This window comes from Schistocerca americana, chromosome 8 (assembly GCF_021461395.2).
Source record: "Schistocerca americana isolate TAMUIC-IGC-003095 chromosome 8, iqSchAmer2.1, whole genome shotgun sequence".
NCBI classification, from domain to species: domain Eukaryota; kingdom Metazoa; phylum Arthropoda; class Insecta; order Orthoptera; family Acrididae; genus Schistocerca; species Schistocerca americana.
Genome location: NC_060126.1, coordinates 192618001 through 192638779, shown reverse-complemented (window position 1 = coordinate 192638779; position 20779 = coordinate 192618001). Strand labels below are relative to the sequence as shown.

Genomic DNA, 20779 nt, shown 5'->3' with positions numbered 1-20779 from the left:
TCTATCAACTTTCCTTTTTGCTGTTGAAATTTTTTATTTCATTTTATGTATTCCAGTATCACAACGCGTGCGTAACAGAGCGCATAGCATCACATTCTATAGCATCGATCGTCAATCATTTTTGCCTAAGAGCCAATATTGAGATTATAGGGCAACATGTCGGGACTAATCGAAGGGTGGTGGGGGGGGGGGGGTGAGGGGGGTGTAATCTCAGCATGGTTATTAATAGAAGCTTACCACTTAAAATTTTTGAATCCATATGTTATAAGGTATCACACCTAACATTTCAAATGAAATAGTAAATATTAGCCTGGAACTACAAGCACTTTTCTGAAGGCTAACATAGAGACCACTTTTCCATAACAAATCGGGTACTATGGCCAGTGCCTTCGCAACAGGGTGCCACGTTTATTGTTCTGATTTCCGGGCACATTTCTACGCATCTACTTCACGCCCTACTATCTCAAAGAAAACCAAAGGACTGCGGCACACTGCTTTGATCTGACTTTTGTTTTAGGTCATCTGTAACAGAAGGGAGGTGGTTTTAAATAATATAACTTTATTAATTTAAAATTGTCACAGTGGGTGATGACGGCTTTGCATATATAAAAGGATGCAAAAGTCAGTCTCATCTGTAATATGTTGTGTGGTGTATGGGAGTAACTAAGTCTTACTGGTGTGAACACCTCGGCCCCCTTTCCTCGACTAGTAGTATGGACACTTTTCAGGATCGGGAGCCATGTCGGCATTAGTGATCCACAGGAGAAACTATCGAACTGAAATAAATAACAAGGAAGCACATTTTCAGGCCAAAAGACGATGTTTAAACATTGATTTTGTACGAATTCCTACTCTTCACACAAGAATAACACAAATGACTTCTCTTACGTCATATGACACAAGGAAAGAGATTGTACTGAAAAATAACGGAATAAGCTTCCTCTGTCCATCCCACTAACAGAGATGTATATCAGAAGTAGGTTGACCACTTCTCTGCAGGCAGCAGCATTGTTCAGAGCAGAAAATATGTAATGCCAGTTCACCCGGCCTGGCCACTTTACCACGCCTTTGCCTGTCGATCTTACTGTTAATTGTTAACATACAAAAATTAGTGAGTTGTATTAATGAGTAACAGTAACTGCAGTAAAAGACACGATTAGAAAAGTCTACTAAACTTTTTAATGTCTTTTTCTTTTACTCATTGCAATGTATTACAAGAGATGTAATTTGATTTCGTATTACTTGCTTCGAACATGTACCGCATTTGAAGGTGGTAGTCTATATAACGCGCGTTCACGGATCCATGTTACTTCTGTTTGACATTTATACAAAGCAGCAGATCGGTGCTATAAGCACATGCGCGTGGATGGTCACCATTGGAAAAGACAAACGATAAAATAAATTCCCCCCTACCATGTGTATAAACCCTGCAGTGACCGCGCTACATACTATCCTGATCCTGACAATTCGTTTGCCGGACATCCACAACTGCTGATAATTCTTTTCCCCTATGGAATAAACCCGCTCCTGTTGAACTTGACAAATCTCATTTTTTTATACAGTCGTACACGCGGCCCGGGCTTTGGTGTGTAAATCCCATTTTCAGGCGCTTGATTGCGTACGAGAAAATCGTACCAGTCATGTAAGATACCAAGCAAATTTATCAAGTAGCGTGCGTGTGTGGTATGAAAAGGGTCTCTGAGTCAACCAGTACTACAACGGGTAAGCGAGTGAGCCCGGACCGCCGCATATCATGGAAAATCAGCAAGACCTGTTCAACAGACTGGTTGAATCACAAAACCTTTTAATATCTCAGCCGCACGGGTTCCCGCATGCTATTTGATAAATTCGCTGGATTTTTTACATGACTGGTACGACTTTCTCGTATACAACCGAGCGCGTGAAGATGGGATTTATATCGCGAAACCCGGCTCGTGTGTACGATGTATCCCAATAAAGGATTTGCCAAGTACATCTGGAGCGGATTTATTCATCATGAAAAATTAAATTTCAGCACATATTAAAATATTACTGTCTCCGTAACTATTTTTATTCGTCAGTGTACAAGAAAAATGCACTCTTAAGAGGCTTTTAATGTTAGCTGCCGTTTCTGGATTGTACTGTTAGTCGCTAGAACCGTATTACACTGAACCACCAAAGAAACTGGTATAGGCATGCGTATTCAAATAAAGAGATATGTAAATAGGCAGAATACGTCGCTGCAATCGACGACGCCTATGTAATACAACAAGGTCTAACACAGTTGTTAGATCGGTTACTGCTGCTACAATGGCATGTATCAAGATTTAAATGAGTTTGAACGTAGTGTTATAGTCGGTGCACGAATTATGGGACACAGCATCTCCGAGATAGCGATGAGGTGAGGATTTTCCCGTACGACCATTACACGAGCATACCGTTAATACCAGGAATCCCGTAAAATATCAAATCTCCAACATCGCTGCGGCCGGAAAAAGGTTCTGGAAGAACGGGACCAACGACGACTGAAGAGAATCGGTCAACGTCACAGAAGTGCAACCTTTCCGCAAATTGCTGCAGATTTCAATGCTAGGCCATCAACAAGTGTCAGTGTGCGAACCATTCAACGAAACACGATCGATATGGGCTTTCGGAGCCGAAGGCCCACTTGTGTATCTTTGATGACCGCACGACACAAAGCTTTACGTCTCGCTTGCGCCCGTCAGCACCGACATTGGACTGTTGCCTGGTCGGACGATTCTCGTTTCAAATTGTATTGAGCGGTTCAAATGGCTCTGAGCACTATAGGACTTAACATCTGAGGTCATCAGTCCCCTAGAACTTAGAACTACTTAAACCTAACTAACCTAAGGACATCACACACATCCATGCCCGAGGCAGGATTCGAACCTGCGAACGCCACGGTCGCGCGGTTCCAGACTGTAGCGCCTAGAACCAATCGGCCACAATAGCCGGCCGTATTGAGCGGATGGACGGGTACGGGTATGGAGACAATCTCACGAATCCCTGGACCCTGCATGTCAGCAGGGGACAGTTCAAGCTGGTGGAGGCTCTGTAATGTGCTCTTGGGAGTGATATGGAACCCATTATACATCTAGATACGACTCTGACAGGTGACACGTACGTAAACATCCTGCCTGATCACCTGCATCCGTTCATGTCCATTGTGCATTCCGACGTACTTGGGCAATTCGAGCTGGACAATGCGACACCCCACATGTCCAGAATTGCTACAGAGTGGCTCCACGGACACTCTTTTGAGTTTAAACACTCCCGGTGGCCTCCAGACTTCCCAGACATGAATATTATTGAGTATATCTGGGATGCCTTACAACGTGCTGTTCAGAAGAGATCTCCACCCTCTCGTACTCTTACGAATTTATGGACGGCGCTGCAGGTTTCATGGTGTCAGTTCTCTCCAGCACTACTTCAGACATTAGTCGGGTCCATGCTACGTAATGTTGCTGCGCTTCTGCGTGCTCGTGGGGGCCCTACACGATATTAGGCAGGTGTGCCTAATATACGGCTGACAACCGCTGATCAGCGAATACTTTATTCGGGCGGCATGCGACGCACGGGCCGCAGTTTGACCATCACTGCTCTATAGACGCTCGCAGCAGAGGCTGTGGGCGACGTCGGCTGCCCTGTGGCTGCCTGAGGCGCGGCCGTGTGGCGGAAGCCCGGCGCTGACCCATCCCTCGCCTTCATCCGGTTAGCGCTGATCCCGTTTGCGGCCGTCATCCTGTTAGCGCCGCCAGAAACCCTCGCTGCCCCACTATATATGCCGCCGACGGCTTGCACACGCCGCCCTCACTTCTGGTGGGAACATCATCCTACATCAACAACCTCTTTGGTCTCTCTGCTCAACGACACAGCAGCCGCCACCAGCAGAAGCAGCAGCAGCAGCAGCAGCAGCAGCAACCGACAGACAGACATGATACCTCTACTCTTCGTCGTGTACGTCGTCGCTGTAAAGGTCTTCAAAAAGACCACCCCTAATGGTGAGTAAAATGACTCGTTGTTTTTCGGACGCGACGACATTTGCATCTAAAACGTGCGAGAAAACTTCATTCCTTTCGCCTCATATCAACTCAGGAAATCAGTCATTCGATAAAACTGATCGGGAAATCTGTATGCCGTTCCCTGTAAACTAAGAAAAAAAATCACATTCGCTACTGTTTCTTGCGTACTCATTCAGCTTTTGGATGTGACAGCTTCATTTTAGGTCTACTCGAGCCATTTGAAACGAGTCAGTTGCTGAAGCTGGAGACAAATGAAAACTTTTTTTTCTTTATTTAAGAAAGAGCTCGGGAAACTCAGTATAATTTCTTTAGAGAATGGTTTGTGTGGCTCAGTGTTTAACAAGACTGTTTATTGAAACGAAGTTCTTGGGTTCGATCGCAAATATGCTCGAATTATTTGTTTCTCCCCTTCTTTGTGATTTTTTTACTATGAAGTGTGGGGAAGCCATCGGCGAAACTGTACGAATGTAGGTGCAAGAACACTGAATCGGAAGTCGTGCTAGTACAGTCATTGCAGATATTCAGCGCTAGATGGGGAAGTTAACATGAAGTTTTGTCCCGTCTTATCCGTTTAAATAACCTAGCACATGAGCCTTCGTAAATAAAAGTATTTTTGATGTACGTATGCACACTCAAGCGGCGAATGCCAATCTGTACCAAGGCCGGGATTCGAACCCAAGTCTCCTGCTAACTAGGCAGATCGCCAACCATTATGTCAGCCTGGCACAGTGACTTTCCACGACAGCACGGACCACGCTAGCATGCCTCCCTCTTCTATCCAAATTCCCATTCAGCCTACTTGTGGGTTGGAATGAGGAGCAAGGCGTGCTAGGATAGTCTGTATAGTTGTGTAAAGCCACTGTGCCAGGGTGGCGTAGTGGTTGTCGCATATGCCTATTTAGCAAGAGACCAGGGTTCGAATCCCAACCTTGGCACAGATTTTCATTCACCGCTTCAGTCTGCATGTATACATTATAGATGTTCGATACTTGAAAAGGTCTCTGGAACAATATAGGTTCATTTGATAAAAGTATTTTTCCTAGCTAAAAAAAAAAATGCACTGAAGTCCAGATATAGAGCAAGTAAATCGACTCGTATATGTTTTCTCTTACAAAACTGCAATCCAGCATTTCTTAAGTCACAAATGAATGATGAACATTTACAGTTGCCCGCATCTCGTGGTCGTGCGGTAGCGTTCTCGCTTCCCACGCCCGGGTTCCCGGGTTCGATTCCCGGCCGGGTCAGGGATTTTCTCTGCCTCGTGATGGCTGGGTGTTGTGTGCTGTCCTTAGGTTAGTTAGGTTGAATTAGTTCTAAGTTCTAGGCGACTGATGACCTCAGCAGTTGAGTCGCATAGTGCTCAGAGCCATTTGAACCATTTGAACATTTACAGTTCACGCTCGGCTGCATTTTCTTATGTAAACTGAAACTTACTGCAGTACATCATTCGTTCTTTATTTAATGGCAGCACCGAAAACCTTACTCGCTTTCTTAGAGCACTTATTTTAAGAATACACGCCAGTGACACTGATTTCTATATATGCTTCTGTCAGATTATCAGTTCGCGCAGTACATGCTCGAACAGCTCCAGAGATCTCATTTAGAGACACAGTACAGTAGGCATTGACTGTCAAGAAAACTATAAGGGAATTTCTGATCTTGGATAGCAAGACGAAAGCCAAGCACTCATTCACAGAAACTAAGATCTAAGCGCGAATGAATGTCATTCTCTCCATCTTTGTTTAATGAAGTGAACAGATATAGTCTATTGTAAGCACACAGGGTTGAGCTTTGTATAGAACTTCGTCGAGGAGAGGAGAGATTATTCGGACATGCCTTTCTTTTCTGTTTTTCAGGCAAGGTCACCGTGTACCTTGGCAAACGGGACTTCATCGACCACCTAGACCATGTCGACCCCATCGATGGCATTGTTGTCGTCGACAATGACTACCTCAGGGGCAGGAAGGTCTTTGGCCAGGTAAGTACACAAACATCATTCCTGAGAACTTGAAATTAAGAAGAAAATCTTTATTCCTCATCCGGTGCAATCAATTCGCTGGTTAATTTCTTCAAATACAGTAACAGTATCAGGCCTGCCTTGGAGGTAACGTGGAATCTACTACATAAACATAAACAGTTCAGAGCGCTATAATATGTAATGTAGTTTTTCCTTTTCATTCGGTTCAATAACATTTTGTTGCTCGTAACGATGGCAGTAACTTCACTGCGGGAATTAATTGACGCTAGGGAGATAAGACGCTCGTCATTGGAGGAACAGCTAACCATTCAGGTTCAATAACATTCTGCCGCGCGGGATTAGCCGAGCGGTCGGGGGCGCAGCAGTCATAGACTGTACGGCTGATCCCGGCGGAGGTTCGAGTCCTCCCTCGGGCGTGGGTGTGTGTGTTTGTCCTTAGGATAATTTAGGCTAAGTAGTGTGTAAGCTCAGGGACTGATGACCTTAGCAGTTAAGTCCCATAAGATTTCACACACATTTGAATAACATTTTGTTGCTCGTAAGGATGGCAGTAACTTCATTGCGGGAATTAACTGACGCTAGGAAGATAAGACGCTCGTAATTGAAGGAACAGCTAACCATTCAGGTTCGAGGCTGCTGTACCTGTAACGGCCCATTATAATGGTGTTACGATCCCTTCGTTTTTAGTAAAAATAGTTGCATGAACAGATCAGCGGCATGTAAACATTCGCGTTGTTCTTGTAACAACAGCTGCAGATCATTACTACGAATTTAACTGCACGAAGTTAGGGATTTCCCACTGTTGTCAATTACAACAGACGGCGTAATTGAGTGAGATTTCCCTACGATGCTTGCAATCATTATCGGCAAGTCACCGCAAGAAAAACTTAAGATAAACACAAGATGATTCAGGATGTTTTATCTTCCGCAGCGGAGTAACATGAAACAATAGTCTACGCAGGAATTAGTTACACGCCAAGAATCCCAGTGTCTTGGTGCTTTTCATGTTATTGCTAGAATTGCTCGGTTGAGTATTTATTATAAGACTTGTCAAAAGAAAAAAATGGGAGAAGATTTCTCAGTCGATGAATGGTAAACTTCCTCCCGCCACATCCTTAAGTTACACGGCATTGGCTTTTCCAGACTAGAGGTTTGGCTTTTCGAGCTGTTTGACAGTCCTCAAGTAACCACTAATGTTTATTTGTTGTTCTAACGGATGAATGTCCATCGATCTGAATCGATTAATTTCCTCTGTGCAGCTGACGACGACCTACCGATATGGACGCGAAGAGGACGAGGTTATGGGCCTCAAGTTCACCAAAGAGATGGTTCTCGCCAAGGAACAAATTGTACCGCAGCCAAAGGAGAAAATGGAGCTCACACCAATCCAGGTGAGCCTCGCATTTTCCATATCCCGACGTCCAGCTGACGATCAACGAGAATCAGATTAATGATCCACACATTTTACCACCTTTCTCTCTCCCAACCGGACTGCTGTAAGTATCCGCCACAACAACTGTTCATTTCTGCCTTCATGTAGATTCAGTACTGGAGCAAAATCCGTGCACCGCCAGTCCTGGTGGACTATTTTTCATTTGGAAAATTTCAAGCTAATAACTACAAAGTATTCTTCAAATATCCCTCATAAATTGTATAACTGCCCAATAATTCTAAGTACAGACGGATTCAGTATGTCACAGATGTTAATAACACTTTTACAAGGTTCTCAAGACAAAGGTCTCCCATACAAATTACAAAGACTCCTTTCTGTGGAACGGTCGAGCCATAACGGCCGTTGTGAATATGATATTTATTTCAAGAAGCGCTTTTCGGAGACATATGTAGATGTTCGTAAATGATGTTGTCATGTTTTTGCCTTAGCAACTCTTTATCTGAGAAACAATGGACAGCATTAAGTTGAAAAATTCTTTCGTAACTTTTAAATACAGAAATGAGTTTTCTCGATCTAGAAAATTGATTTGGTAATGAAGTGTGATGTTTGTAGCGGTGTAGATAATTGGCCATTACTGTGACAGTCTAAGAGAAAAAAGTAAGAGTTCGGTAGCTGGATGCAGCACCTGTAGAGGCGGCACTACTACGTTCTCGCTGAAACGCATTCTTATCACGTCTGTGTGTCCAGTAGTCATTTCGTTTCACGTAGGGAATACAGGATGTTTCACACGAATTTCCCAGTTATGTGACAGACGCATTACAAGCGCATTCCTTGAAAAGAGACACCTGCAGTTGAAACAATATTTTCTTGAAATCGATTATACTTACATGAGATAAACATCGAAAAATAATGAAAAATAAAGCTTCAAGGAAACGAGGTTTCATTGGAATAGAACTCTATAAATCACCTGAAGCAGCCACAATTCCTCAGCTTCGCGTAACTTTGAAGAGTCCGGAATTGTTGTAATAACCCTGATGTAGTCGAAGAATTTTGCACACGCCGAGAAATAATCAAGTACAAAAATGTATATTGCTTGTGCGACATGCACCTCGATATCTGAATCCCGAGAGCAGGGTTTAAGACGGCGGTGTACCTTCATGCAACTACACCACGCATTAGTTTGCTTCAGTGTAGGACCACTATTTCTCTAAACATAGATAAAAATGAGCTAATGGATAACGTCGGAAATCCCATGAGTCTCTTCGCGGATGATGATGTTGCGTACAGAGAAGCCCCAATCCTAAAAAAAAACTGTAGCGAAATGCAGGAAGAGCTGCAGAGGACTGACGCATATTGCGTGTAAATAGGGGGGAAGACCCGGTATATTTGATTACATGATTGCCGAACAATCCCTGGAAACAGCCACACCCATTAAACATCTGCTGTGATATGCAAGGACCGATTTAAGGCGGTATGACCACATAAAACTAGTCGTACAAAAGGCGATGCCAGGTAGAGAGTCATCGGAAGAATCTCCAGGAAGTATGGTCCACACGCGGTGCGGGTGGCTTACAAACCCTCGTTCGACCAATTCTTATCAGTAGGTCCATACTGCTTAAGATCGACAGTGAAATTAGTAAAGAAATAAAGGAGAACTGCGCGTTTCCCCACTATTTCGTTTAGTGAGCGCGGTGGCTTCAGAAAGGTGCTCGTTCAACTCCGTTGGCAGACGCTACAAGAGAGGAATTGTGCATTACACTCTGGTTTACTGTTGAAATTCCGAAAGCACATTTTCCTACAAGAGGCAGCCAACATACTGCTCGCAGAAAGATCATTAGAGAGATTCAATTTCGCACGGCAGCTGACCAACAGTGGGCTAGAACCGCAAAGGCAAAAAGTGAGTGTGGCACATGAAGTACCCTCCGCCAGATAACGCAAATTGGTTTGTGGAGTACAGATGTAGGGAGAGATGTAGGCAACTGAAACCCCTCTCCATTCTCCTGCCATCGCTGACGTTTCCTCGCTTCCTCGACCAGCACTTTTGGCACGCCCTCTCCAGATGCTCGCTGGTGTGTCTGCAGGAGCGCCTCATGAAGAAGCTGGGCCCGAACGCGTTCCCGTTCACCTTCCACTTCCCGGCGTCGTCGCCGTCCTCCGTGACACTACAGCCGGGAGACGACGACCAGGGCAAGCCTCTGGGAGTCGAGTACTCAGTCAAGACCTGGGTTGCCGACCACGCCGAGGAGAAGGGCCACAAGCGATCCGCCGTCACTCTCGCCATCAAGAAGGTAAGTTCGACGGCCCAGCGTCCTCAACCAGCGGTCCATAACTCTACAAAGTGTCTCACTTAACTCCCCAAAGGAAAACTTGCCCAGAACCTCGACAATTGGGGCAGTTAGAGGTGCTCCGCTAAGGAGGGGGGAATCACTCGATATTTGTACAGCACACCGCCATGTCGTCATCGTCAAATCGTAAATGATAGAAAACCTTCAGATAACACTGTCCCCCCCCCCTCCCCTACACACACAAAATTTCACTCGAATTACCTCATCTGATGACGTAACACCGGTGTAATGCAGAAACGTCCTCCATTTTCCAAGGTACCGCATCTCAGTGCACAACCGTGGTAAAATTAGCGTCCATTTGGCACCAATAATACACAAACATACAGGATATATATATATATATATATATATATATATATATATATATATATATATATATATAGAGAGAGAGAGAGAGAGAGAGAGAGAGAGAGAGAGAGTGAGTGAGTGAGTGTGTGAAAAATAGAGAAAAACAGGAAAACAGAAAAAGAGAAACTTTCGAAGAGGGGAAAAGCTCCAAAAATGATAAAATTTGAAAGAAGAGAAAAACTGAAGAAAATGGAAAAATTAGAAAAGAGGATGAAAAAGTCAAAAATTAAAAAAAGATAAATTGATAAAGAGGAAGAGCAATAAAAATTATATCTGCAACGTAACATATGCAGTATTTCCTGTATTCATAATCTGTGTGCAAACTGGTGGAAGGGAGTTTTTATATGATCCGATAACAGCAAAGGACCGCTGCGTGTAGAGAAGAGTACTGGATTAGATATTGAACGAAGACAACAGAGGATATGCCACTAACGAAGAGACTGATATAGCAATCTTTTATCCACAGGCGATTTTAAAACATTTTAAAATACACCGCAGTTCTACTGATCAAGCAAGACTAAGTCAGCGAATATGTGACAAGTTCTTATCGTCAAACTTCCGAGAACATTTTTACGGCTCAAATTCCTGGAGCTCTCTTTTCTTTCGTTTTTCTGTAACCAATGTATGTCGCAACAGCCGATTTCGTTTAAGGGACACCAGACGAACGTAAAAATACTGAAAATGTTTCCCCTAAAGTGGAAAAGCTAGCAACTAGGAAACCGTGCGATGCCCAAAAAATTTGGTTGGCCCCAATCCGCTGTAATTGGATAAGAGAAGGAATTTTGCGGGTGAGAAATGGGCTTTCTGCCGGAAAGAAGCCACCGCGGACGGTTTAAATAGCAGCGGGCGGCGCGTCTGAGGCCAGACAGCCGCCGACGCTCCGACCACGGCCACGAACCATCGCGGCTGTCGGCTGGGCCGGCGCGGCGCGGCGCCATGTTCTTCATGAGCAACGTGTCCGAGCGCCACGCTTACGGCGCCCGCTCGCAGCTGCAGAACCACTACAAGAGCTCCGCCCTGTACGTGCGCAACAAGAGCAAGAGCAACCAGGTGAGCCGGGCACCAGGGGAGAAGCCCACTTGAGTGCCAACTGGCTCTCCGTGTAGCGCTCAGCACTTCGAAGAACACAAACACGTTGCTGGGTGGCTTCGAATATACCACAGATGAGTCACAGCTGGAGTCGGTCGGGTCCTACAGATTCTAGGGAGGAACCAAATGTGATGCTTCAACCTGCTGGTAGGCTACTCAGAGTGAAGCCTTGTATGGAAGAGAAAGGTAGGAATGGAAGCTTTTGAAAAATCGTGCTACAGAAGACCGCCGAAGTTGATATGGGTAATGAGGAAGTTCTAAATGGAAATGATGAGAGAAGAAATTTATGGGGTGATTTGACCGGAAGAAGGTATTGGTCGTAAAAAAAAAATGGAAGTGATCGTAGGGCATTGTTGGCAGGGAGGCCCCATGCGGGGGAGTTCGGCCGCCGTATTGCCTTTACAGCTTACGCCAATCCGGCGACTTGCAGGTCACTGATAATGAAGGACACAAAACACTCAGTCCCCTGCCGGGAATCGAACCCGGTCCCCCTGCGTGGTAGGCGGAAACGCCAAGGAGGCGGACTGTATTGGTCGTTAAAACACATCACCAGGCATCAATGAATAGCCAGCTGGGTAATGGAGGGAGGTGTGGGGAGTGGAAATAGCGGAGGGAGAGATAAAAGTTGATGTTGATTGCAGTAGGTAAGCAGAGATGAAGAGACTTGCACAGGGTAAACTAGTGTGGAGAACGGCATCATACTGGTCTTTGGGATGGACTACGATAACAAACAGTACAACAGGTCCGACTATCTACTAATACGAAAATAGCAGTGCCTGTGTCATTGAAAAGTACAATGCAATGTTGATTCGGGCATGCATGAATGTATGAAGCAACTCCTTAACATCACAGGCACTGCTATTTCGTATTTATTCTCCAATACCCGGCCCTCTACTCTCAACAGATATGTCCTTCCCGAACGTTAGTATTCGTGATATACGAGTGCAGGTTATGACACATAGATGAAGACATATGGAAGTTCAGGTCCGGCCGTGATTCGTGCACGGGCAGCCGAAGCGGCGAAGGCGACAACTCGCATAAAGCTGGAAATCCAGGTTCAAGTTCCAGTCCGTCATTCTAACATACAGCTGATAGTCGTCCATATTCGCAATTGCAAAAGCATTTCTTGTATATCTACTAATAAGTAGGCCTGGCACTTTATTTACTCCCACAAATTTGTAAGTCCAGAATGACTCCAGTTCTAAGGAAAAGTCTCCCCACCAACAATGGATACTGCTGCCTTGGGAGGGTCGGGGGGGGGGGGGGGGGGGGGGGAAAGTTGCCCACCTCGGCATACAGGCAGCTATAACACATCGGATCGTATCAGTGGAGTTGCAGAGCAACATATGGTCCTTGAGAAGTTAAGCAGCTTTTTCAGTAGTTCCAGGAGTAACAGTGTGGACGACTGACTAATCCGGCCATGTAACATTTGCCGACATGCCCTTACAATGTTGGTACTGTGACTCGTCTGAAAGTGAAACTACAGCATTATGTAGCCTGAGGACCCGCAGAGCTAATATATATACGGCTAAAGAAAAGGATGATCAGTTGAACAGAAAAGATGGTCTGATGGAATTACGTTTTTTTGGAGAAAAGGAGGGGAAAATCAAGATGGGCTGAGGTGTGAATTGAAGTTTGTGTTAGGGAGGGCATTGGACTGAGGTAGTCCGTGTAGCTGTGATCGCCACAATAGCAGGGTGGTGTAGTGGATAATACATCTGCCTAGTAAGCAGGTGACGCGGGTTCAAGTCCCAAAGTTGGCACAAATTTTAATTCATACTTTAGCTTCTTTCCTTATCGAAGAAAGAATAGTACCTTGAAAAGGGTATAATATCAATATCAACGAACCTAAAACAAGGGAAATGTAAATTTGTCGATTCATGCTGGTGACAGTTGGTGGCTGCGTGTCCTTCCCCACGCCAACACTCTACCTGGGATGGAATTTGTGTACGCCATCTGTCTGCATCTGGAGTAAATCTCATGTTGAAGTGTGAGAATATTTTTCTATGTGTTTGCGTAGCGTGTATCTGAGACGGGAAGAGGGTACCATCCCAGTATTCACCTAGTTGCATGTGAGAAACCGCCTGAAAACCACAACCAGGCTGGCCAGCTCACCAGCCCTCGTCGGTAATTAGCGAGGAGAAGTCGATCCGGGACGGGTTCGCCTCTCTGAAGTGGCATGTTAACTTACTCGGTTATCCGGACGGGTCGCTAAAAGGTATTAGATGAATTTCGTTATTTCGGAGGCGAAATGAGTGATATTGCCATAAGGAAAGAGGACGTAAAATGCTGACTGGTGATAGCATGGAAAGGTGTGCTGCAAACTGAAATATCATAATACTGAGTAGAATCTGAAGTGTTAGGCAAAATGGTTTCGGTTACTACATGGCATAAGCTACTTTACGTGGTCAACTACAGTAATTACACTGCGTGTAGCTCTCTTGAGGATACTACTGACTATAAGTGAAATGACGCAGCGGTAGAACACTGGACTCCCCTGCTGGAGCACAATCGTTCAAATTCCCGTTTGGCGGCTATGATTTAGGTTTTCTGTGGTTTCCCAAAATCGCTGAACGTAAATGACCCGATATTTGGTTTGGAAAGGACACGATCTTATGTCCCTCCGCATCTTTCCCCAATCTGAACTCGTACCTTAGGGTGATGAAGCCTCCGTCGATGGACTGTTAAATTTTAATCTTCCTTGTTTCCTTGATCGGGGGAGATCACATGGTTCTAGCAACACGACGTGACAAGTACTGGGGGGCCTTGAGTTGTCGTATGTTTCTCGGCATTATTATGTGACAGGTGCCTAGGACAGAGCACAAGAGAGTCATGTGGTGTGTTGTTTTATCCCCACAGCTGCAATACGCGCCACCGACCCGCGGCCGCCGTCTTCCCAGCTCCCTGGTTAGCAAGGGCTTCACCTTCTCCCAGGGCAAGATCAACCTGGAGGTCACACTCGACCGCGAGATCTACTACCACGGCGAGAAGCTCGCAGCCAACATCATTATCAATAACAACTCCAGGAAGACCGTCAAGAACATCAAGGTACGTACGTCGACTCCCTCCCTCCTTGTTGATCCATGAGGTAAGTTGGTGATACCTGCTATCCTCGTCAACACAGGAATCATACTGAAGCGATGCCTTCATTACATACGTTGATTTCACTTTCATTTTCCATTGCGACTCTCGTATGTTTGTCTTGGTCTAGCAATGCGTAATTTAACCATTTCTGAGATGTAATGCTCCTATTAATCGACTATACATCATGTCTCAGCTCTATGGTTGTCGACGTTGCCTCCAGGGAGCATTTTGCATCTAGTTCTGTTCAACCCCAGCTGCGTAGGCATCTCACGATTTCATCCATACACCACTTCCCGTGTCTGTGAAACAGAGGCTTCCATTGGGTCTTCCCCCAGCACTACTTTTCGTGTTCAGACTTGTGAAGCACATGTTCTGCCCATACAAACTTACATCCTTTCATTTCATGGACGGTGTTGCTGCATCAGTTCGTGCCATTCCTGGTCCTTTCATCTCCAGCAAACCGTATCTCGCCCTGTATCAAAGGTCTTCCTCATGACATTTCCTTCAAATGCCAAAAACTTCTCATCACCCACCTTGTACTCGAGGCCTGCATGGTGACGCATCTGTTTGTGGTGTGCGCGGCAGGTGTACGTGGTGCAGCACTGCGAGGTGACGATGGTGAACGCGCAGTTTTCGCGACACGTGGCCAGCTTGGAAACTCGCGAGGGCTGCCCCATCACGCCCGGAGCCTCCTTCACCAAAGTCTTCTACTTGGTACCCTGCGCCGCCAGCAACAAGGACCGGTACGGCATCGCGCTCGACGGATACCTCAAGGTGAGTGAGTTCCCACAATGTCACATCTCGTATGGCCAATACACGGACGACAAAATCACGAAGGTACATTGAGACTGTCACAGTTCGTGACTTTTTTTCATTGCCTGTTTCAAGAATCGTGTAACGCAGCGTAAGCGGGGTGTAGATATCAGCTCCAAATGAAACATTTTGGGTTTCATCTGATTTTCGACTTTTACGTTTGTCAATGACATTGTGATCCTGTCAGAGATGGCAAAGGAGGTTCAAGTGAAGGGGATGGATAATGTCTTGAAAAGAGGTTATAGGATGAAAATCAACAAAAGTAACACAAGAGTAATGGAACAGAGTTGCAACAAATCAGGTGATGATGGGAAGTAGATTAGATAAAGAGACACTAAAAGTCTTTTATTTGGCAGCAAAATAACTGACGACGTCCGAAGTAGAGAGGATATAAAACTCAGTCTGGCAATATCACGAGAGGCGTTTTTTGGAAAAGTGAAACTTGTTAACATTGAATATAAATTCTTGTTGGAGAGTATTAATCTGTAGTGCAGCCTTGTGCGAAAATGAAACGTGGACGATGAACAAGAAGAGAACATAAGTGCTTGAAATATGGGCTACAGGTTGAAGATTAGATGAACAGATGCAATAACTAATGAGTAGGTACTGAACCGAATTTGGGAAAAAATTTATAGCACAGCGAGAGTAAAACGAGGGGGTAGCTCATACACTGGGACATCAAAGAATTGTCAATTTGGTAATGGAAGGAAGTTTGAGAAGTTAAAATTGTAGTGGGAGATCAGAGTTTGAGAAGTTGTGGGAGAGAAGACGCTTGACTGAGATAAGAAGGTTCAAGAGGATATAGGAGGCAGTAGTTAAGCACAAATTAAGACGCTTGCAGGGATAGACTAGCGTGGAGGGTTGCATCTAATCCGTCTCGAGCCTGAAGACCACAGTAACAAAGTTACTTTCACAGAATGGTAATTGTGGGGGAGGATGAGGATTTCGTCATATTGACCAATTTCCAATGTCTGAGATCTTTAAACTCACAGATAAGAGGGTCTTAGTCCAAATTAAAATCACTTTTCTGTTTTAATGACTGTGGTATTGGCCTCTATCTCTGACTGAGAAATACTGGGACTAGGCCGTGTTCTGTTTTGGTGTCTAAAAGCAGGGATGGCGGTCTGGGATGAACTGGTTCTTGGATAGAGTGGGGTAATCATACAGGATTTTCGTAGCTACCACTTTTGTAACACTGTCTGTTGTGGAATTCTGAAGCAGACAATCATATTGGGAAAATAAGCACGTGAAGATAATGCATTTAGGATGCTTTAATAGGAGGGGCTGTTATGACACACGAAGTATTGACATTATATGACACTTATCCCCCCTTGGACCATGGACCTTGCCGTTGGTGGGGAGGCTTGCGTGCCTCAGCGATACAAATGGCCGTACCGTAGGTGCAACCACAATGGAGGGGTATCTGTTGAGAGGCCAGACAAACGTGTGGTTCCTGAAGAGGGGCAGCAGCCTTTTCAGTAGTTGCAGGGACAACAGTCTGGATGATTGACTGATATGGCCTTGTAACATTAACCAACACGGCCTTGCTGTGCTGGTACTGCGAACGGCTGAAAGCAAGGGGAAACTACAGCCACAATTTTTCCCGAGGAAATGCAGCTTTAAGAGAATAGAAGCTTTCGAAATGTGGTGCTACAGAAGAATGCTGAAGATAAGGTGGGTAGATCACGTAATTAATGAGGAGGTATTGAATAGGATTGGGGAGAAGAGAAGTTTGTGGCACAACTTGACTAGAAGAAGGGATCGGTTGGTAGGACATGTTTTGAGGCATCAAGGGACCACAAATTTAGCATTGGAGGGCAGCGTGGAGGGTGAAAATCGTAGAGGGAGACCAAGAGATGAATACACTAAGCAGATTCAGAAGGATGTAGGTTGCAGTAGGTACTGAGAGATGAAGAAGCTTGCACAGGATAGAGTAGCATGGAGAGCTGCATCAAACCAGTCTCAGGACTGAAGACCACAACAACAACAATGACACTTATTGCCGGACTTGTGGTCTCATTGAATATTTCATGTTAAGTATGATGCCAGAGGGGGGGGGGAAGATCTGAAAAGAGTGTCACCAGATACTAACTTGTCGGTCAACCAATGTAAGCAGCTACAGGACTGTTTCGGCGCCCTGACGGAGTTGGGCTGTACTTTCCACAGGACGACGACGTGAACCTGGCGTCTTCCACACTGGTCAGCGAGGGCAAGAACACCACAGACGCCATCGGTATCGTCATCTCGTACTCCCTGCGCGTCAAGCTCAACTGTGGCACCCTGGGCGGCGAACTCCAGACCGACGTGCCTTTCAAGCTGTTGCACCCAGCTCCAGGTAAGCCGGAGGGAACTCCTCTCATCTCTCATATCTGCGTTAAATGTGGCCAATACAAGGGTCGGGCAGTCATTAACGTGCAGCCTACCGACTGTTTGCTTCGGTTTAAGATATTCTCATCTACTGTCCAAGCTTTAAGATGATTAGCTCTGCAGTCGTGCGATGACGTATGCTTTGATGGCTCTACAATTATCTACTGAACTATATGACGTTACAGTGATGTTATCGGCTATTACAAGCACCGAGGGAAAGCAGTTAATTCTTTCTATGCTCAGTCATAGGATGTTTGGTTTTTACTTATTACTTCGCTCACCTTTGACCTCCAACAGGATCTTGCCCAGCAAAGTACTGTGGTCTTCAGTCCAATGTTGGGTTGATGACAGCTTTATTTACTTATGGAATCCGGGTCACTAAATCGTAGAGTTATGAATCCAGGTATAAATTAGTAACTGAACATATATTAATGATTATTTCTGGTCTATAATAAACATAAGGAAGATGCAATTACTATGTACATCCAAACGTAAGTTAAATAACTGTTGATTGATGCCACAGCATCCGATATGTCACTTTATTTATATGAGATGGCCAAATGATCGCGTAATATACAACGTGCGAAAGCACATCGCTGCAGATTCTCTGCGGGTGTCGTTTGCATTATTACAACGGCGCCCATAGCAATTCCCAACTTTTAACATAATTCATTTACAATTTTCCAAACCTTTGGCTTCGTGCCAGCGTATTATGGCCTGTGGAAACGTTCAGATTTCGATTAATATCTGAGACTACAATTATCTTGTTGGCATTTAATCTGTTTTTGACCTCTGCTTGTTTTCTTAGTTTTTGTGAATTGGACTAAACTGTAGGTTTCCATGTGACTAGATTGGCACCTTGTGTGAATGCTCTGAAAAGCTAATCATTTGCATATCACAGCATCTTCTTCCTGTCGGTGAACTTTCGCGTCTGTAGCACGTCAACTTGGTGGTGTAGCAATTTTAATGGCCAGTAGTGTACCTACTATTTACGAGTGCATGACACTTTCCATTGTTGTTCTTATTCAGTGACACACTTTTGCCTAAAGTTTTAATCATTACGTTAAACAGGAGTGGTCTGCTTACGGTATGTCTTTTTTTTTCCCTCCTGCGCAGGCACCGCTGAACGCGAGAAGGCTCAGGCCATCAAGAAGATGAAGAGCATCGAGCGCACGCGCTACGAGAACTCATGCTACGCAGCCGACGACGACGACAACATCGTCTTCGAGGACTTCGCCCGCCTCAGGCTCAACGAGCCCGAATAAGCGGCGACTTGATTTCTAGTTAGCACTTCGTACCCCGCAGCCACCGGCGCTAGGCTGGTTCGTCTCCCCTCCCCTGCACAGGTGTTCTCATCGATCGCAAGCTCATCCTCCACTCGCTTCCTCGGAGCACTCTAGTGGAATCATCTCATTCACGAAGACACGCACCTGTCTTGTCACGATCTTAGGCGGAAGCACGGTAGCAGACTTTTAGCGCACAGAGTCGTAGCTTTACACGAGTAGCTTCATCTCTGACACATCCCTCCTCGACGCCAAGAAACGGGAGGATTCGCCCCTTTGGAACTTGTCTCCTCGGAGGCACTTGAAGAATGGCGGAAGAATTCCCGGCTACTGTTACCCACGACAAAAGGAAGCGCTCACGGAACCTTTACGCTCGCGGCGACCTGTTAGCATTAACAAGCGACATTTCGACGGCGGGGTACGATTCCGTACAAAGCAGCAGTATAACCTAGCGCGAGTGGCCTTTCTGCCGGGCGGATCCTCCTTTGAATAAACCTCTGTCTCTTACGCGTAGGCTCCGAACGAGACGCGCCGTGGAGCCCGGCTTGACAGTACATGGGCTTGTCTTTCAGCGCCCGTCGCCCAGCTGCGCAGAAAAAACTGCTCCGCAATACTCCAGTAGGAATAAAGCGATAAATATTCTTTGAAACCCCGTCCTGATAGTATTCCCTTAAACAGAAGGCAAGTGTCGAGTTGTGGTGGCTTTTGAGCGGTGGTTACCACAATGAAGCCATTTGCTTTTTATCTTCATAGTAGCGTTATGGGAGAGGCATAGGAATTTTAGAATTACTCCATCCCGTCCCTTAGACTTGATGCGGACGCGTCAGCTGTGACGATACGAAAGCGTCTAACTTTTTATCAGCCCAACGTCACGCTACGGGCTTCGCGCGACGCGAAGGAAGAAAAAAGGTAAAATTACCTGATAGAAATCGGCAAAAAGGTGTATGCCGCCAGCAAAACAAAAACACCGAATCGTACGTCATCGAAAAAAAAGACGGAGCCTATGCAGTAAAACGCAATATAATATTTCTCAAAATTTTACAAAAAAATTGAAAAATGTCGAATAAAATATTTGCAAAAAAAGAGATTTTTGGCATACAATAACGTTTGAGGAAGCTACTGCCATCTTAGCACCCACTTTACCAACTGCACCTGAGAACATCGTAGATGTCTAATGACACAGAAAGAAAATAAAACGTTATTTATGCCCCAATAAGTGAAACTTTCAAGGTAACTGAAGCGTAACTTATAAGCAGAGCAGAATAGTTGGACCACCCATCCCTTTCATCATCATCATCATCATCATCATCGTGAAATTCTCTCACCAGAAGAGGTATAGCTCAAGATGTAAATAACTAGTTAGCAAGTAGCTGCACTACCTAGGAAACAACACAGACGTTTTGTTTAGTGCATTTAATGTTTATTTCTGACAAAGTTCGTTTCTGATCTATAAGTTGATTATACGTTCAGTTGTTGGCTTTAAATTGTGTTTGCCTTGGTTGAGAACTTGATTTGTAATCGTTTTGTATTATTATGGGTTGTAATTGTTTGTGGAGTTTACCGAATAAAAAAATGACATCTGGACGTAAATAATGTGTCTTATTGAATGGTAATTCAGGGATATTTTACTCAAATCCTACAGTCCACGTACTGAGGTTTTCATCGACTGAAATCACACCTGTATGTTAAATTTAGTGCCGTGTACGAAATCTTGAAAGTAATTTTTTGCCTTTCTTATCACGGCTTTTCTTATATGTTTATTTTCAAAAGGAAAGCCAAGAATTGACGATCTGAAAGATGGCACAAATATTGACAACAAGATTTAGTAAAGAAAACAGAATTACACAACATTTGGAAAAAAATTTGAAATTACTTGGACAGACTGCTGACCGCAAACTTTCACTGAAGATTACATAAACTCGAAACAGTTGTGATAGGAAGTAACAACATGAATGATAACCAGCGAGAAATTAAAGTTGGGAGAGGAATAATTCCTATATAACATAAAACAACATCACGAAACATGGGAACTACAACGAAGAAATAAGAAACATTGT

General features: G+C 44.8%; 1 protein-coding gene across 1 annotated transcript; it reads left to right on the top strand.

Moving 5' to 3' along the window:
- The first annotated feature begins 3766 nt into the window (after positions 1–3766).
- On the top strand, positions 3767–20312 carry LOC124545100 (arrestin homolog). Its single transcript, XM_047123913.1, has 8 exons — positions 3767–4001; positions 5879–6000; positions 7260–7391; positions 9475–9681; positions 14035–14223; positions 14845–15033; positions 17239–17407; positions 18556–20312. The coding sequence occupies exons 1-8, from the start codon at positions 3782–3784 to the stop codon at positions 18702–18704; spliced, it is 1377 nt and encodes a 458-aa protein (XP_046979869.1). The 5' UTR covers positions 3767–3781; the 3' UTR covers positions 18705–20312.
- The last annotated feature ends 467 nt before the right edge of the window (positions 20313–20779 follow it).